Genomic DNA, 19,706 nt, shown 5'->3' with positions numbered 1-19,706 from the left:
ATGGATATTTCTTTACCACAGAATACTCACTTTGTGAACCAGTACTAAAGCAACCCTCATTCAAGGCATTAGGTTGGAGAAGTGGATGTCTTTCAGAAAAAACAGGGAAAAATAACCCTTTCTGCAGACCTGAGAAGTGATGCAGTACAGTCCCACATGACTGCTTAGTAGATGTCCAAGACAAAAACACCCCAACCTAGGGCTATGGAGGTGGCTTTCACCCCAGTGGAATGAGCATTAAGGCCTTTAGGCAGACCCTTTTGGCTAAGATATGAGGTCTGTTACAGGAACAACTTTACTTTTTTCACACCATTAACCCCAAGAAATAGCAGATAGACTATATGGTACTCCTTAGCCCTAATAATATAGAAAGTAGGGGCACAGCATGGGTCCAACCAGTATAGCCTCTACTCATTAGACAAGAAAGAGGAAAAAAATGCAGGGAACGTGATAGACTACCCCACATGGAAATACGACACCACATTCTGAAAAAAGGCTGCATAAGTTGTAAGAAACCACTTAAAGATGTAAATAGTGGTCAAACTGGTAAGACACACAACTCACTGACACAACATTCAGAAGGGATAGCAATCAGAAACACAGTTCTCAAGGTCAAGAGCTTCAGAGTAAAATTGTGAAGAGGTTCAAAGAGCACAGAATGAAAAGTAAAGACTAAATTAAGGTGCCACTGCCGCATAATAACGGGACAAACATATGTGCAAGGCCCTTTTAAGAAAAGCCTTACAATGAGTCACATGAGAAATGAGGTGACCCACCTTACCTGGGACACTATTGGCTCGGGGACCCAATCCCCCGGAGCTTGGCCATTGTTTAACTTAGTATTATTTGAGGCGGGGGCCGCGCGGGACACCTTCCCAGGCCGATTTTAGCCCCAGGTACCCCATCCCCGGCCATTCTTTTTTTTAAAATAAAGGGAGGGGGCGCGTGGCCCCCCTCCCAGGCCACTTCTGGCCCTGGAGACTCCATTCCACAGGGCCGGCCCTTAAAGTTGGGGACCGTGGGCGGAGCCCCAATGCCCCCACGGTCCCAGCCGGCTCCCCGCCTCCTGCGGGAGCCGGCATTGCTTTTGAGCAGGGGGAGCTACTAACATGCAGCTCCTCTTGCTCAAAAGCAATACTGTTGTGCTTCAATGCTCGTTTCCTGCTCTCGCTTCAACAAAGCAAAGCAGAGTTTGCTATGGCAGGGCGGGAGCTGTACTCCCGCCCTGCCATATGATAGCCCCAGGGAGGTGGTGGACCCCAGTGGTCCGTTGCGTATTTAAATAAACAGTGCCCCGGGGAGGTGGTGGTCCCCGGGGAGCCCCCCACACTATTTATTTAGCAAAGCCCCAGGGAGGTGGCAGTCCCTTGGGCTTGGGGGGGGGGGGGCCCGCGAGGCCCCCCCACCTTATTACATGAAAGCCACGGGGTGGGGACAGTCCCCGGAGCTTGGGGGCCCGTGAGGCCCCCCGCCCATATTTACAGAGTGCCCCGGGGCGGGCCCCTTCTATATAATTCCGCATTGCCCCCGGGACCTGGCCCACCCGGGAGCTAAACAATAAGGAAGCACGGGGGACTGTGTTTGGTTTTTTTTTGTTTTCTCCGCCGGATTCACACACCCAGTGCGAATTAGGCCAATTGTTTTTTGCAATTTTGTTTGGGCCCTGGGGTTCCTTTTGGGACCCCCTGAGCAGGCCTGGGGGTCAGGGGGTTTGTACCCTGCCCCACTTTCTTGTTTAATTTTTTTCACCCTTTTTCTTGTGACTTGGTTACCGAGTCACAAAATGGCTGCAAACAATTCCTGGTTTGGAATGTAGACAGCCAATCAAAATTAAGCTAGTGCTCTGGAGGAACCGCGACTCCTCCTCGGTGCTCAGATATCGATATTTTTTTTTTGTGGAATTTCTCAGCAATTTCTCAACGGATTTACGCCATTTTAAAAAAGGTTGCTTTCTGAACCAAGAGCCACCTTTGTGCAAAATTTTGTGTAATTACGTTCAAAAGTTCGGGCTGTAGCCGTGTCTAAAATTTCCTATGGAAATTAACATAGGGAAAATGCGTTTTGGGACCCCCTTTTTTCAAGGCCCCTGCTTGACGAATCACCCCGCAACTTTCAAGAGAGGAGCGGGCCGTTAGTTTTGAAAATTTTGCAAAGATTCTTCAAACTGCGCTAAATAGATTAGCAAAGGAAAAAAAGCTTTTTGAATAGAAACAAGGTTCTAACTATAACTACCTAATGGCGAAAGCCAGTAGGTAATTATATATATATATATATATATATATATATATATATATATAAAGTTTTGCAAACTCTGATTGCAACACATCACAATAGTATGTGTCACCGTACGAAAGATATACCACTCAATGTGATTTTCAGAAACATTTGATGTGCTTGAAAAAAAACTGTGGTATGCCCCCCTAATTCTATATGATGGTCATCAAAATCTGCATGAGCGAAACAAGTTTTAAAGTGATGGTCACTTCAACAATTATCAGAGACCTCAATCTATATATGTAAGAAAAAGTACTAAAATTAAGGTTAATAAGGGGTCAGCAGAGGATATAGCATAACACTTTAACATGCATGATATTTACAAGCTAAGACACTCATGTAACCTTATCATACACTTTTATTGTACTTATTTATCACTATTGTCAGGAAGAAAACCTCAGAGGGTATTTGTTGATGGATTGGGGTGGGGGAGGGGAGAGTAGGTGCTGACACATTACCAAATATGAGTGCAGCGTGGTCCACTGTAACCACCAGAGAATTCAGTACATGTCTAATGCTATGATTGGAGGGAACAGTGCCAACAGAAAGAACTGTACTAAGGAAAGATATTCACCTCCCTTGGTCAGAAAGAGCTATGTTACCAATCATGAGATGGAGCACCCCACCATCAGTAGAACTTGCTGGGAGAATAACGAAAAACTTGCATTTTGAGATAATTCAGAAATAGCATACAATATGCCTTCTCAAGCAAAGCAGCCAAGAGATGCATGCATAAGAAGGGTCACAAGAATAATATGAGGGATACCGATGACTGCTTTTAAATTGAACCTCAGCATAGTCCTGACACCACTACCACCATCATAATGCACATGTTACCCCACCTCTAAAGGATAAGACTTTTGGGAAATGTGTGTGTGCGTATAGACAATAAAGACACCTGCAACTTTACCACTAGCAATATATACTTAATAGTAGCAGAAATGAAGCATTACTAGTTGAAAACACAGGGGCCCCCAAATTACGGCCTCGGAAAGTCACTATATGTATGCCACCTATGATGTATTTTGGTAATGCCATCTGTTTCTCAGGGAAGGTTTCCGAAATCTGCAACGTTGTTCCTCCCGCCATTAGGTCTAATCCCTCATGAGATCTTCAAGTCGGAGTTTAAAGTCCTTATCTCTCAGTAACAACTCCGTTATGTAGGAGTGTTAGACCTGGCCCCTTTTGCAGGTTTATCCCCAAACTTTTTGCCTTTTGCATCCTATTTTTCTGACCCTGTTTCATGAGCATATCCGGCGCACACAAGGGATTCCACTTTCGGACGCACCCATCTACACACTCGTACCACTTACTGGAACCTAAGGATCCACGTGCATATACCCCGCCGTGTATCTATCCCGAAATCCTTATAACAGATTTTTTCGATTTTACAAGAATGTTATTACTTATTGAAGAAAATTTTGGATACCGTTTAAGACACCTCCTTGAGGGTCTCCACACACTGATGAGACGTTCCTTACCCAGTCCAGGGCCCTGTCGGGTTGGAATTCTCACCGACAGAGCGACCTTTTTCTCTTAAGACTATCCTAGTACAGCCCTGAAGAGTCGCAGGCAGACTGTGCCACACGCGACGAAACTCGTGTCGGCTGGTTTTCCGTGTCTGAACAATAAAGGTCACTTCACATCGACGCCTGATTTGTCTAAGATACATACTTGTTATTTTGTGCTTTGCTAGCCTTTGTCTCTACAAATATTTTACGTAACGATACTGATACTACTGTATAACTACATTTCAGAGTGTGCATGGGTATTACGTTTTTGTAAACTACCTAGTGCTAAACTTGTTAGTACTTTCACTGGGGGGTTATAGGACTTATCCCCTCACCCTTTTGCACCTCAACACACAGAGAATCATCAATTCTTCTAGATTGAAAAAAAACCCTTGCTCTGACCCAGATCTACCATAACATTGGAGCTGCACTGTAACATTTTACATGTGTAACTTCATTTGGGACAAGATAGAAAAATGGACTCAGCAGGTTACCATAGAAATGAGGGAGCCGTAACAGAAACCAGCAGTACCACCGAAGAGGAAGCGGATGAGCTCCACTGACGTTCACTGCAAGCAGGGCCGGGGAAGGAGGCCTGTCGACAGTAAAGTGAGGCAGGGAGCCATGAGGAAGCGGACGAGATCCACTGACGTCCTGTTGGGAGCAAAGGAGGAGGCCCGCCAGCAGTGCAGTGAGACTGGGAGCGCTGTAAGCGAACATCTCTGCCCCGGGCCGGGCTGACCAATTTTGTTTCCGCTGTGCAGCAGCCTCGCAGGCATCCACATGGGCTGTTTTGAAGGACACAGCAGACAGCTGCTTCGCTCCATTTCTTTTGGGGCACTTGATAAGCGAATCAGATAGCAGCACGGGGAGGCAATCATCGACGGAGGTCCCCATCTTGCTCAAGCTATTTTGAAATTACTGTGCCTCCTTTAAGAGAAGCACAGAAGCGCTAGGGCCTCCGAAGGGGTGATTTGTGCACACTAATTCCGGATGATTCAATTGCAGCTGAACTGTGACATTAGCTTTAAAAATATGCCCTGATAATAGGATTCATGTCATTGGAATACCGGTAAAGCCAAAATACAAGTACTGGTACTTTAAGAAACTGCATAAAATGTGCAGTGATGGTGTAAGGTGGTGTTATGCATAATGTTTTCCTGATGTTTTCTAACATGTTCAACCTATGAGTATTTACTCTATGGCACTACATATGATATTATGACCATTGCATTGTGGCAAAGTGATGTATGATCTATGCGAGATTATGACACTTGCCTAGTTGGTAAAGTGATTTATGTGAACGTGGTCTAAGTGCTTTCTATACAATATACGAGATATTTATATATAACTGTGTGTGGAGTCTCTTTTGTGGTGTATCTTGTGTGTCACTGGTGTGTGCGTTGCAGAGACACTTTACACATTGTGTCTGTAATAAGCCTGGTGCTCTGCCAAGCTACCAAGAGGGTGAACAGGGGTTATCTCGGATGTGTAACTCCCTTATCCTGATTAGAGTGGTGGGTTCTGCCTGGAATCGGTGCATACCCTGGCCAAAAAGAAACCCCATTTGTAACAATGAGGCAAACCAAAAAAGGACTCTTGGTCCATATAGACCTTAAAAACCTCCTAATGTTGGTCCATTATTGTCATCTATATATAGAATAGCCAGCCTTTAATTTCTATTGGCTAGCTGCTGTTATGCTGTGATTATATATGTTTTATACCTATACAAAGTGCTCTGTTGCCTTAGGGGGTGAAGCATCTGGATTTCAGAATATAAAACAGCAAAACTAAACAAAAAAGAAAAATAAATACACTTGTGACGTGTGATAAACACCATGGATGACAATCATACCATCTCCATGAAGCTATATATTGTAACTAGCAGCCCGTCCCGACGTTGTCCGGGTATGAAATAGAATGTGTGTATTTGGCAAGGGCAATTTATTTTAAAATCTCGCGGTAGACAACATTTTTTATTTCATTAGAATAGGGACGGAGAAGGGCCAGCTGCAGCCCTGGTTTATGTTAGCAGGCGCGTGTAAATGGTGTAGTGATCTGCCGCCTGAGCCCGGCTACGGCTCTGGTTGATGTTAGCAGGCGTGTGTAATGTCGTTGAATGAGAGAGTTCAGTGACAGCGAGTAGGAGAGGCTACAGTAATTGTCCCCGCAGACACGCTCATTTGCGCATTCCCCCGCTTGAGGCCCAGATGCAGGCCTGTTTGATGTTAGCAGGCGCGTGTTACCCCGCTTGAGGCCCAGCTGCAGCCCTGGTTGATGTTATCAGGCGCGTGTAATTAGTGTACTGATCTGCCGCCTGAGCCCGGCTAGAGCCCTGGTTGATGGTAGTAGGCGTGTCTAATTTCGTTGAATGAGAGAGTTCAGTAACAGCGCACAGGAGAGGCTGCAGTAATGTTACTTACCAGGCCTCCAGCTGAACGCATTTGTCATGCCCCCAGCACACGGCCACAGCAGACGATCTTCTGATTAATGTACGACCCACATGGCATGAAGGACGGAACGTAGCACACGCCCCCAGTGTTTCTCACGCCTCCAGCGTGCCCCTTGATGCGGCGCAATTGCGTTCACATGGCATGAAGGCCGGACACACGCCCCCAGCGTTTCTCACGCCCCCAACGTGTCACTCCCCCAGCGTGCCTCTTGATGCTGCGCAGCAACGTAATTGGCGCTTGTATGTACAACTCACATGGCATGAAGTGCGAACACACGCCCCCAGCGTTTGTCACGCCCCCAGCACACGCCGACAGCCCACGATGTGATGGCCGTACCACACGCCCCCAGCGTTAGTCACGCCCCCAGCCCACGCCCACAGCACAACGCAGACACGCCCACAAGGGACTACTTTGCTGGCACAGTTCTTTTACCTTTTAAATGTATATGATGTCCTACGGTACAATTGTATGTCTTGCACTGTATGATGTGATGAACACCACTGTTTCTTGAAAAGTTAATAAAAACAATAAAAAAAAAAATGTATATGGTGGCCGTCTGCATAGCCTATGTCCTTCTGGTGCAACTCCCCTTTCCAACGCTGTATCCTCAAAGGTTTGGGCTCTCTCTTTATAATATTAGTATGGATATGGATTTCTGTTTTTTAAAGATATGTTTTGTGATGTCCATAAACAATGATAATGCTATTCAAAACATCTTTATAACAATTTTTCCGGATATTATGATGGTACACATTGGCCATTGGATAAGGTCTGAGGCCGTTTCCAATGGGCACTGGGCACAGAGCATTGGACAAAACTAAGATTTGAGACCCAGCATTTGTTATCAAAAGTAGCAGATCATGCTCAACCCACGGGAAGTTTATTTCATTGCTCCGTTCGAACATCATTTCTCATTTCCACAAGCTGTTAGAGCTCCTTATTAAAATGGGCCACATAAAGGTGCATTTTTTATTGCAACGCCCATGGGGATCGGGTCCTAGCACCACCTTGTACTAGGTGCAGGACGGACCAAGCACTTAATTAGATGGGTAAGGAGGATTGCTTTCGTTAGATTATTAGATCACCCATAATAGCTCTTTTTGAAATCGAATATTGTGATGCAGGCTTGCTCTCTCAAAAGAAGTTATTGACAAACAAAGTGTGTGAGGAGTTCCGGAAAGCACAACTTGTCGGCTGACAGCACAGCTGATTGCTGGTGGAAATTAATAATGGGTACAGTTGGGGGAGCTTTGTGCAATTAAGCAACTTCGGTAAGAAATGGTTTACTCATACAATGATTGACAACTACTTAGAGGATATTCAAAATGTTGGAACCACACTAGAAGATAAATAATTTAGATTAACTCTAGGAAGTGGAGTACTGACTAAAAACATGCATTTGATACAACTCTTGCAACTTACTACATTGCCCTTAAAGTATAATTCATCGCATCCCCCCCCCCCCCCCATAACCCCTAAAAATAAAAAATAAACTGATACGCACTGCAGGGTCTACTTGACTTCGATCTGCGATGTCAATCTGTACCACTTCAACCGTTTTCCATATATTAGGATCTAGACTATGCACCTGCAAAATGAAATAATTTTGTGTGAGATTAGTTCAAAACAAAAACGGAAATGTAAAAAAACATGTGCTCATTGTAACTTTTTATTCATTTTGTGATCATGAAAGTGACAGAAAAGAAACGCTGTGTTCAGGTGTCAAATCTGAAGAAAAGGGCATATTTCCTTCAGCATCTCATTTTATTTGTTTGTAGCAGCAACACACAATCAGTTAAGATGGACAATAGCGGTTTCATAGACCTGCCCGTTTTTCCCACCTTGGAGTATTTAACAAATAATTTAATTATCCCATGAAAATGTGGGCGCCATTATAAAATGACTTTTATTGACAATTCTGTAGGAGCTTCGCAGTGTCACCAAGTTCATCAATGAAAAGGCAGAATTCCAATATTAATTTCTTCATGTCAACATTGGCCTGTCAGTAGATGACAGGTACGCTTTAAATTTCGAAAATGCATTTTGAGGTGACGGTACAGTTTACATCTATAGAATGGAACATCACAACACAACACACAAGAACATATACAGACCTAAAAAGAGAAAAAAGTTGGAGAGCTAGTTTTAAATTGGGTCGGTTGTGGTCCATGAATAGGACAACAATAGGAACTTGCATAACAAAATGTTTGGACAGTTTTCAATCTGTTTTCATCATTATACCTCCTGTTGATAAAGGGGTCTGGGATAATAAGTCACTTCTGGTGGTATTAAGGCCACCTGGAGTTTGCTGCACATGAATGTGTATTCTTCTGCTTCACGCTTCTCGGTTCCAGACTGTCCTGCGATGCAAGAAGTATGGACCCTATAAAATGTGGCTTGCTAAAGCCTGCATTGTCTCTTTCTGTAACTCGCACAATTTCCAGGGCTGGCACTTGCATCCAGAAAACAAGTAGGAAGCCAACTGACCTTCTAGAGAACGGTCCCATTTATGAAGACAATCACTACACAGAAGATATTCACACACATTTTTGATTACCAACAATTACGCATGGGTATAGTTAAATGTTAATTATTTTAAGTTCAGTTACTGGCTTGGAAACAACATCTTCCAAATAAACCCTATTTAATACTCTCACTAACAGACACAGCTCGACAGAGGCCAAACTGTGGATACTACGTGGCATAATGATTTCCTATGTACATTCTTGATCAGGCTCATCCCAACATTATGAAGCAGAATTAATCAAACCTTACATTGTTCACGAACAGGAAACATAGTCTAGAATTACATCAATATCAGGCACATTAGTTTTACATAATTGTAAAGTAATGATGTAGCTTGATGGCTTCAAACAAAATTCTTCTGATGAGCTAGATATCTTTGTCCACAAACTGAAACTGGGATGTTGCACATAACAAATTTAGCGCAAAATGAGAAAGCGAAGAAAGTGATGTTCAAACCTAGAAACCCTTTTGACCTTTTTAAAATATGGAAGTATTTTATTTTTAATTGTTTGACTGTTGGGGTGCTTCATGTGTGCAAAGAAGCCTACTATTAAAAATGACTGTTTAAATATAATTGTTTAATTCTTAATTAGGGGAAAGAATTCAAATTAGTAATTATTTTAGCTTAATATTCTGAATCGACTATTCGATGCAATGCGATTCAAAAAATATATATATTAATAAGGGTTTCCATTTTTTAAACGTTACACATTCAAAAACAAATATACGGCAACTGTGATATACAGCATGTAAAGTGTTTAATGCAAAAACAGAATATGTTTGTATTATGATTTTTCTGAAAATTACCAACCTATTATATATATTCATCCCCTGAAGATCTGTCGAGTATTACCATTGTTAATTATAAGACTGCACAAAGACTTTACCTGTTGCCTTTTTCCTCATTTCTCTATATAATCTAGCACATGGTATTTTAGCCTGGCACTAAATATTTTGTCTTTTTGGACATCCTCTTTCATTGAATTTCACCATTTCCAAGGCCACACACCAATTCATGTTGCATATCTGCTATCAGTGCTTTGGCAGTGTTGGGCTTCCCCACAAGTGTGCCAAGTCTCTTTTTGAAACAATTAGACACACATTATCCAAACATTCTGGTATTTAGCTACAGTCGGATTTCAAATTCCCAACAACATTAAACGAGTTTAACAAATCTATATACCATTTATTTGGTTTATGCCAAGTATACTGCTACCACGGGACATTTTAAAAGGGAGTGTAGCAAAAAGCCCAACTGACTGCAAACCCTCAGGCAAGTAGCGACTTCCAAACATTTAAATCATTAAATTATGTGACTTGAACTTCAGCTGTATATTATGGGTAATATTTTGAACTGGACAAATCAGAATCCGGATCTTACAGATTCTTCTCTGGGTTGCATCCGGGGCTCATCCCAGTCACCCTTTACCATATTTCCTACATCTTTTTCCCGGTGCAATTTTAGGGGTGTTTAATCTTGTTGGGTATTAATAATTAGTCTGGTCTATAGCAAAGAGAATGCATTTTTTAGTGTCTGAATTCTAATAGCCTGCTAACTTGTGAAGATTTGTCAGTAAGGACTAGCCCTTTTGCAGTGAATTATTTCAGTGCATTAGGCTAAAAACCTGCCTTGGGTTGCTTAGGCTTCGGTTCAGAGAGGACTTGGCTTGGGCTGAACGGTTACTATTGGAGCAGGACAGAGACGGATTAGCATATGGATCAGTCTAACCTGAGGTGGAAAGGTGGGCAAAAGAATGATGGGTTGGAATGCTACTCCATGCGAATACCAGTAGTTTAACAAATTGCAAGCATTTCTCACATCACCTTTTGCATGTTTGAAGGCGAGAGAACAATCAGTCTGAAGTTGTGTGGACTATTTAACTTCCGAACCATGTCGGACTTTCCCGAATATTGATATATGATTTTACTCCCATCCTTTTAATGCGACAAGCATATTTAACTCTTGTACCCTGAAATCTACTTGCAATGGCATCATCTGCATCTTTTAAACCTATATCTTTGGTGGTTTTATCCAATATTCTCACCACTAAGTTGGTGGGCGGAGGCTCCCCTCCCCCAGTTTCCTAGCATATAGAACAGATGGAAAGCCATTTTTGCCCAGACCTTGTCCTTCAATTCTCAGTGCTAATTCATTCTATGGAAAAAAGGTAAACTCATTTACCAGATGCAGTTCGGATGCTTCATCATACCACCTAAAATCAGGTAAAGCTATCCCGCTTCAAATATACTTTTTTTGTAATGTTGACACCCCAATTCTAGGGGTGCCATCTTTACAGACCAGTGTTCTTATTAACTACTGCTTGACACTGAGGAAGCACCCAACCAGAAAGCAGCAGCACAGGTCACACAGCGCTAAGACAGAGGTTAGGCAGTGTCAGTGCAGTGGGAGTCCAGCAGTGGTCATTTCTTTTCCTCAAATGACCTGATCCAGTATGGTGGATGTATGCGAGCTTGTACATTGCAATGAGGGAGCTGATCATCTACAACTCGTGAAAGTAACCAGTGATGCAGACTGATCACTTTATGCCATTTTCGAGTCCTTTTAACTGAAATTCTTTGAACTTCGTTATGCATTTTTAATATGGTGCAAGTGATTAAGAAGTGTAATGCCCGAGAATTATATGGTCACAGCACGTACACATACATAATGCAATAGAAACTGTGAACCAGAAGAAGCAATTGAAATTCAAACAGCATTGATAGTTCAAAGGAATGTGTCAAACACTTAAACATATTTAATGGCAAGAATGTGTGTACTGTTAAGCTGCTAAATCGGGTTTTAAATGCATAGTAGATGTATGTTACAGTAAAGGTTCGAAGGGACACGTAGCTACAGTTAAGTTGTGCTCTGCCCTCAAAAGGTGCAAAAACCTGTCGGGTAGGGGGACAGTGATGTCCACGGGAAGGTCAAGGGAGGCATTGTCGGAATAACAATTGATGAAAAGAGGCGTTGGGAGGGTGATTAAAGAGAGTCAAGGTTTAAAAGGTTTAAATTTTCCAAATATGTACTGTTTAAGGATTGAGTCAGCAACGATTGTACTATATGTCTGAAAATAATAATAAATACATTTTAAATAAAGTATACGGTGGTGAGGTACTTTGTTAGAGTGTGCAAAGTGACTGAACGCAAAGCATCAGAGAATGTGGTTAGTGAGGAATGACAGAAAGTATGGAGAATGTTTTGCATACTATGATCTGCCATAGGGCAAGGAGCCTGTTGCCAATTTTTCTATAAGTGGGGTTTTGATTTAGTCTCTCACAAACTCTAGAGTCAAGAATTACCATAATTTCAAGGGACACTGGACAACAACGAGCTAGCCAGAGAAAACTCAATGACCCTCCTGGCAGATGTTAATGCCATAAGGCAGAGTGATGGGCTGGCCTACACGGAAAGGAGTTACCACCTTTGTTAAGAATGATGTTTGAGTCCGGAGGATCAGCTTGTCTGGGTAGAACAAGACATAAGGAAGATTAGCAGACAGTGCCTGAAACTCACGGACCCTCCTGGTGGATGTTAATGTCGTAAGGAATACCACCTTGATGGTGAAGGGTCTGAGTAGGCAAGTGTGTCGTGGCTCATAGGGAGCAAACATAAGCAATGTCACAACCAGGCTTAGTAATGACAGAACTAGGCTTAGGTCCCACTGAGGCTTAACAAAGGGTGTTGGGAGAAACATATGTTGAAGCCCTTTCAAAAATCGATTGAAAATAGGGACCTTGAAGAGGGATGGCTGGTCTGGCAACTGTAAAAAGGCAGATATGGTAGAGAAATCACCTTTCTCTTCCATCCCTGCTGGGCCATAGAAAGAATATACCAGAACTTGTGAAAGAGGTGCAGATAAGAGATTAACGTTGTTCTCTGTACACCATGCCACAAACTTGTCCCTGCTTTCAGGTGTATACCGTCTTGGTGGATGGACGCATGACTGCCAGAATAACGTTGCAGACGTCGCGTAGAAGGTCAAAAGCTGTCAACTGGGGGGGGGGGGCGTGGCCAAGATGGCGGCGTGAACGGACGCGTCTCACCGGAGCTCCCGCCGACAGTGATATTTAGCACGGGCCCCACTGCCATTAGCAACAGTCGGTCCCCCTTGCCAGCAGGCGATCCCCCCCCCCCCCACCCCCGGGGGGGGCTAGGGAACAGAATTCCTTTGGCAAGGACTGGCGTGGCGTCTCCTGGCGCCCTGTGACGGCGGCCGAGTGGCAGCGGGAACGGAGGCCGGAGTGAGCTGTGAGGCAGCGCGGGCGGCGAGCTGGTGGGGGTGAGCGGCCCTGTGCCCGAGCGTGAGACGGCACCGGAAGGCAGTGGGAGCTGCGGGGATCCGCCGGAGCACTTTTGGAGAGGTGGAGCGTGGTGCGTCCCTTGGTCCCGCTGGGACAGGCACTCGCCCTGCGCTGTCGGCAAGTTGGACGGCCCGCCATCTTGGGAAGGTTTGGCGGCCGCGCCTGGCGGATTGCGGACCCCTGAGAACAGTGTCCTGTGGCTGCTGGCGGGGGCCGCCGGGTAGTGCCGCATACAGGGTCGCCAACGGAGGCCGCTGGCCAAGTGAACTACAGGTGTTGGCCAAGTGTCTGGAGCAGTCCCTGGAGCCCGGGAGGTGAGCCGCCATTTTGTGAATGGGCCTCCGGTCTGCAGATGCGTGGCCTGAGGGGAGCGGAGACGCCGTCCGGCGGAGGCGCGGGGACGCAGGGGGCCCTGAAGGATTGCGGAGGGACGGCCCTGCTGGGCTAGGGGCCCAGAGACAGCTTTTGGCCTCGGACGCACCCTTCCGGCTGAACCCTGCCTTGTTGCCCCGGCGGGGGTAGCCTGTGAGTGGAGTGCAGGGAGACCTCTCTGGCCCTGCCGGACTCGAGGCGGGTGCCGGGGGGGCTGAAGGAGATGGCCGTGAGCAGAGGCAGAGGGCCGGTGCGATCACTAGGGAGCGAAGGAGACGAGAGGCATTGGAGGGCCGGGTGCAGGAGGTGAGGCCGGGAGTGCACCCGAACTTGAGAGGGAGGCTGTGAGACCCGGGTGTGCTGGTAGTGGAATGTGGAGGGCAGCTTCCTCCTTCCTGGGCACCCAGCGGAGGGTGAGATGGCAGCGTGGTGCAGCGTGCTGAAGGTGTGGATGGAGTGATCTTTGGGCTTATCAGCGCAGTCACCTGCGTCTGCCCGGTGAGTTCCTGTGAGGGTCACTAGGAAGGAGTGGCTGTGGGACACTCGGAGGCGGCTGACTGGGGCTGGTGAGTGGCCCGAGTTGTGACGGGCCTGATTGACGCTCCCTATCTTGCCAGAGGGCGGCGATGTCCACTATGGGGGGTCGGAAGGACAAGACTGTCAAGGATCTCTTCACCAAGGCTCAGGCAAATCAGCAAGCTAAGGATATGGCGGCGAGTGCCTCCCGCACAGCGGCAGAGCAGGCAGAAGGTACGGAGCCTATCACTAAAGCATTCCTGGAATCGCTTTTTACCACTTTACGTGAGGACATTCACACCTTGCAGAGGGAGTTCGCTGAGGAGATCAAAGAAGTGCGCAAGGATGTGGATGGCATAGGGGAGCGGGTGGCTGATCTAGAGACCAAGAGTGACACCCGAGACTCTGAAATGGAGGCGTTGCGCTAAGAGATAGTACAGGTGGATTTACAGACACATATGGAAGACCTAGAAAACCGCTCCTGTCGCCATAACGCCCGTATCCGGGGCGTAACAATGTCCGAGGATACCAGAGACCTATTTGGTTTTACCAGCGACTTGTACAACTACATCTTGGGGCGTCCGACGGAGTCAGAGATCCAGATAGACCGAGTTCATGGAGTGGGCCCCCGCGTTCTCCCTCAGCTACCCCTCCAGACTTCCGTACCAAAGAGGAGATTCTACAGAAGGCATGACAGCAACACCCTTTGTCCTTCAGGGGGCAATCCCCGGTGTTTCAGGATCTGTCCGCACTCACCCTGCAGAAACGCCGGTTCTTCAGGCCTGTAACGGCATATCTTCAGCAGCATAACATCTCCTACAGTTGGGGCCACCCCTTTCGCTTGATCTTTAAAAAAGACAATACACTCCACCAGCTCCGGTCCTTAAAGGAGGCATGTCGTTTGTTGGGCCTGGATCCACCGGCTGAGGTTGATGAGACAGATGGGGCCGCGGTGGAGCCTGACGATGGTAGGCCGCGATGGCGTCAACAACGCAGGCGACGCAGTGTTCGGAAGCCCCGGTGGCTGAGATTGGGGATGGCCAGCGTGCTGCAGTGGAGGCTGTCTCTTCTGGTCCGGAGATGTCTCGCGCTAGCTGAACTCCGAGTTGCCGTATCAAATGGCCGTGCTTTTCTGTGTGACATAATCCACACTGTCGGCGGGAGTGAGGACTTCTCGGCACTGACTTGTATTCCCCGTTGCTGTATCTTACTAATCACCTACGGATGATGGACAATGTGTACTGTTTAAAAGTTTTTTTTTTCTTTTTTCTTCATTGGGATTCAGTAGGGGTAGCATTGTTGGGGAGGGTGGGGCGTTTCAGGTCCATGAGTGCCCGTGGATGTGTGGTGGTGCAGGGTTCCTATTGCTTAGCAGGCGGCTCCGTTGGCTATTTTTCTGGCCAGACATGCAGCGATTTACGGTTGGACCGGACACTGGTATGACACAGATTTGGGATATTGAGCGTGTTGGGTCGGGCTTAAGCTATGCCTGCTACTGATTTGCATATCCTCACCTTGAATGTCCTGGGACTTAACAATCCCGTAAAGCGGAAGGCGGTCTTCTCTTTTTTGGAACATTCAAGGGCTGATATTTGCCTTCTCCAGGAAACGCACATATTGTCCAAAGACTGTCACAGGCTGAAGTCGCACTGTTTCCCGTCCCAATTTTTTTCCTCGCCCTCCACTAAAACGGCCGGAGTTGCGATATTAGTGGCCCAGCGTTTCAGGGGGAAGGTATTGCAGAAGGGAGCTGAGATACGTGGGAGGTTACTGTCCTATAAATTTTCCTGGGGAGGCCACCTTCACAGTTTGTTCGGTGTATGCCCCTAATGAGGGTCAGGAAAAATTCTTCCATCAGGCACTTAGCGAGGCGGCTGCCTCTCCCGATAATCATGTTTTAGTGGGCGGGGACCTCAACTTAGTATTTGACAATCTCCTAGACAGGTCAGGGCAACGCTCCTCTCAGGCAGGAACTGGGGGAGGATTGGCCAGGTTAGCGGAACGGGGAATGGTAGACCTCTGGCGTAACTTTCATCTGGGAGTCAGGGAATATTCGTATTATTCTAATGCCCATAAAACCTATGCGCGGCTCGACTTTTTTTTGTCTTCTACTTCCCTTTAGGCGCTTGCGACTGAGGTAGAGATAGGTGTTGCGGCTTTTTCGGCTCATGCGCCGCTGTCTGTGGTGCTCTCCTTCCCTCCGGTGCTACGCGCCACGCGTTGCTGGAAGTTGCGTGACACGCTGTTACATCGCAAGGATAACGTGGAGATAATCATAAGGGCCATTACGGATTATTTATCATATAGTAACACTTCAGACACCTCCTTGGCGACACATTGGGCTGCACTCAAGGCGGTATTGCGAGGCGAATTCATCGCGGTCTCGGCGGCGGAAAATAGAGCGGGCACGTAAGAGGGAGGAGCTTACACAAAAGACGCGGGAACTAGAACATATGCATCAAAGAACGGGCGCTCCTAGGGTGTGGAAGCAGTTACGTCTGGTGCGACAGCAGTTGGCTGCGTTGGACCAAGATCGGGCGGAATTTGCGGCCCTGAGAGTGAGGCATATGTATTACACTGGGGGGGGACAGGCGCGGGCGCCTATTGGGTCGTGCACTACGAGAAACACTGCAGAGGCACATGGTACAGGAGATAACAGCGCAGGGCGGGGGGCGGGTTACTGAGGACATTGACATAGCGACAGCATTCAGCGTTTTCTATGCCTCCCTATATACAGGGTCAAAGCTTGACCCTGCCGACGGTGAGGCTTTTTTGACGTCCATTCCTCTCCCAGTCCTGTCAAAAGATCAGGCAGATGTCCTGGACAGTAAACTTCAGCCAGAAGAAGTAATCACGGCGATTTCCCGCCTTAAATTGGCAAAAGCCCGGGGGCCTGATGGCTTCACGGCAATCTTTTATAAAACACTAGCAGCCCGTCCCGACGTTGTCCGGGTATGAAATAGAATGTGTGTAATGTGTGTATTTGGCAAGGGCAATTTATTTTAAAATCTCGCGGTAGACAACATTTTTTGTTTCATTAGAATAGGGACGGAGAAGGGCCAGCTGCAGCCCTGGTTTATGTTAGCAGGCGCGTGTAAATGGTGTAGTGATCTGCCGCCTGAGCCCGGCTACGGCCCTGGTTGATGTTAGCAGGCGTTTGTAATGTCGTTGAATGAGAGAGTTATCAGCCGCGGGTAAATCCGTTTAATGAGAGAGTTCAGTGACAGCGAATAGGAGAGGCTACAGTAATAGTCCCTGCAGACACGCTCATTTGCGCATTCCCCCGCTTGAGGCCCAGATGCAGGCCTGTTTGATGTTAGCAGGCGCGTGTTCCCCCGCTTGAGGCCCAGCGGCAGCCCTGGTTGATGTTATCAGGCGCGTGTAATTGGTGTACTGATCCGCCGCCTGAGCCCGGCTAGAGCCCTGGTTGATGGTAGCAGGCGCGTGTAATTGGTGTACTGATCCGCCGCCTGAGCCCGGCTAGAGCCCTGGTTGATGGTAGCAGGCGCGTCTAATTTCATTGAATGAGAGGTCAGTAACAGCGCACAGGAGAGGCTGCAGTAATGTTACTTACCAGGCCTCCAGCTGAACGCGTTTATCATGCCCTCAACACACGGCCACAGCAGACGATCTTCTGATTAATGTACGACCCACATGGCATGAAGGACGGAACATAGCACACGCCCCCAGTGTTTCTCAAGCCCCCAGCGTGCCCCTTGATGCGGCGCAATTGCATTCACATGGCATGAAGGCTGGACACACGCCCCCAGCGTTTCTCACCTCCCCAGCGTGTCACTCCCCCAGTGTGCCCCGTGATGCTGCGCAGCAATGTAATTGGCGCTTGTATGTACGACTCACATGGCATGAAGGGCGGACACACGCACCCAGCGTTTGTCACGCCCCCAGCGTTTGTCACACCCCAGCACACGCTCACAGCCCATGATGTGATGGCCGTACCACACGGCCCCAGCGTTAGTCACGCCCCCAGCCCCACGCCCACAGCACAACGCAGACACGCTCACAAGGGACTACTTTGCTGGCACGGTTCTTTTACCTTTTAAATGTATATGGTGTCCTACGGTACAATTGTATGTCTTGCACTGTATGATTGTGATGAACATCACTGTTTCTTGAAAAGTTAATAAAAACAATTAAAAAAACAAAAATGTGGTGGCCAAGCAGCATGGCCGACAGGACGTGAGCTTCACCAGCTCCCGTCTGACGGACCCCTAAATCCTGTCTAATTATCCTGTCTGGGCTCCGGTTGCTGCACACGCGGCCAGACTGCCCTGCTGAAAGCGGGGGGACCCGACTGCCCGAGCTGCGGCCGGAGGAGAGCGTTGGCGCCGCCGGACACGAGTGCTGGTGGCCGGGTGTCGGCCGCCTCGCCTACGCGAGACCGTGGTCTGGGCCTGGGCGCCCGCGAGCAGCCTGACCCTGTGGAGCCCCGGGTCGGCGGAGTGGACCGGAGAGTTGGAGGGAGCCTTGCTGGCTTGAGCGCTTGCCCCGATAATTGCGGGCGGAGGCCGGAGATCCTGTGAGCGGCTGCGGGGAGCGGCGGTCCCGACAGGTCCTGACCCGAGCTCCGGAGTCCGGTGAGGAGGCACCTCGGCCGTGGGGACGCTCCGGGAGGTCGGCGCAGGTACTGTGTGGCACAAATTGAAGCGGGGGTACAGCGGGTGCACGAGTGGAGTGACCGTGCCCCTCCCCCATAGTCCCGCCATCTTGGGGACTGTCCTCCGGGAGACGGAGTCGGACGCCGGCGACCCTTGCCGGGCCTGGGCCTGGGGCGGAGCGTGGACCTCCTTCCCTGCGGACGAGTTAGAAGGCGGTGAGCCTGGGGCACAACGTGGTGGTGCGGAAAGCCCAGACACTGGGGGACTGGTCATCGGGCCCTTCACCAGGGACAGAGAGTCGACGTCTGTTGCCCCCCCGCCTGCCTGCATACAGTGATACGGGGGAGTGAGACCTGCCGCTGGCCCCCTGGGGGCCCTGGTCCTGTGGGCTCATCTATTGTTACCGGACATCGGCTTGTTGCCTTTAGAGACCGGCTGCGCGAGTGGGGTGCCTGTGTGACCGTCCGGCTGTGGCCTGCAGGTACCGCTGGTGGGGGCTCCTGGTCCTACCGGTCTTGAACTGCGGTGGTACTAGCGGACTGTAATCGAGGGGGGTTCTGAACGAGATCCTGTCTGTCCCCGGGCCTGCGGAGTCCCCTGCATATGCCTTGCACGCCCTGTGACAGTCCTGGGCCTGTGGGGTGACGGCGGCGGAGGGCGAGCCTTCCTCTGCGGGGTAGTGAGTCTAGCGATAAGGCTCCCCCCGGCACGGTCTGCTGATTGGGGGACGGTGTGCTTCAGTCAGCTGTTCTCTCCCAGACGAGCCGGCCCTCCGTTGGGAGTACCCTGGAGATGGGCAAGGACCGGATGCCCCGCACGACGCAACCCAACACGATCACTCAGTACACCACGCAGAGACTGCCGTCCCAGAGGATAACGCGCCAAACGGGCCAGGACGAGGAACCGGAGAACCCGGGTGAACCCTCCCGCGCAGAACTGCTGCAGGCGATAAAGGGCTCCCACTCAGCGCTGGAGAGGCAGATTGAGACTGTCTCGATAGACGTCAATCTATTGCGAACGGACCTCCGGAAGGTGGCGGACAAGGTCACGAATGCCGAGGGTAACATTGAGCAGCTGCAGGGGGAAGTGGCCTCCCTCAGAAAGACGGTCACGCACCTTACGGCGACAACGAG

General features: G+C 48.4%; 1 protein-coding gene across 1 annotated transcript in view; it reads right to left on the bottom strand.

Moving 5' to 3' along the window:
* The window catches only part of PITPNB (phosphatidylinositol transfer protein beta), a 463,503-nt gene that overhangs the window by 231,559 nt on the left and 212,238 nt on the right, over positions 1 to 19,706 (bottom strand). Inside the window, exon 7 of the mRNA XM_078667295.1 lies at positions 7,743 to 7,826. Coding sequence (XP_078523421.1) covers positions 7,743 to 7,826 — 84 coding nt within the window. The remainder of the gene's footprint in view (positions 1 to 7,742; positions 7,827 to 19,706) is intronic.

Source organism: Lissotriton helveticus, chromosome 11 (genome assembly GCF_964261635.1).
Source record: "Lissotriton helveticus chromosome 11, aLisHel1.1, whole genome shotgun sequence".
Lineage (NCBI taxonomy): Eukaryota > Metazoa > Chordata > Amphibia > Caudata > Salamandridae > Lissotriton > Lissotriton helveticus.
The sequence above is the reverse complement of the archived record's forward strand: the minus strand, read 5'-3'. Positions and strand labels throughout refer to the sequence as shown.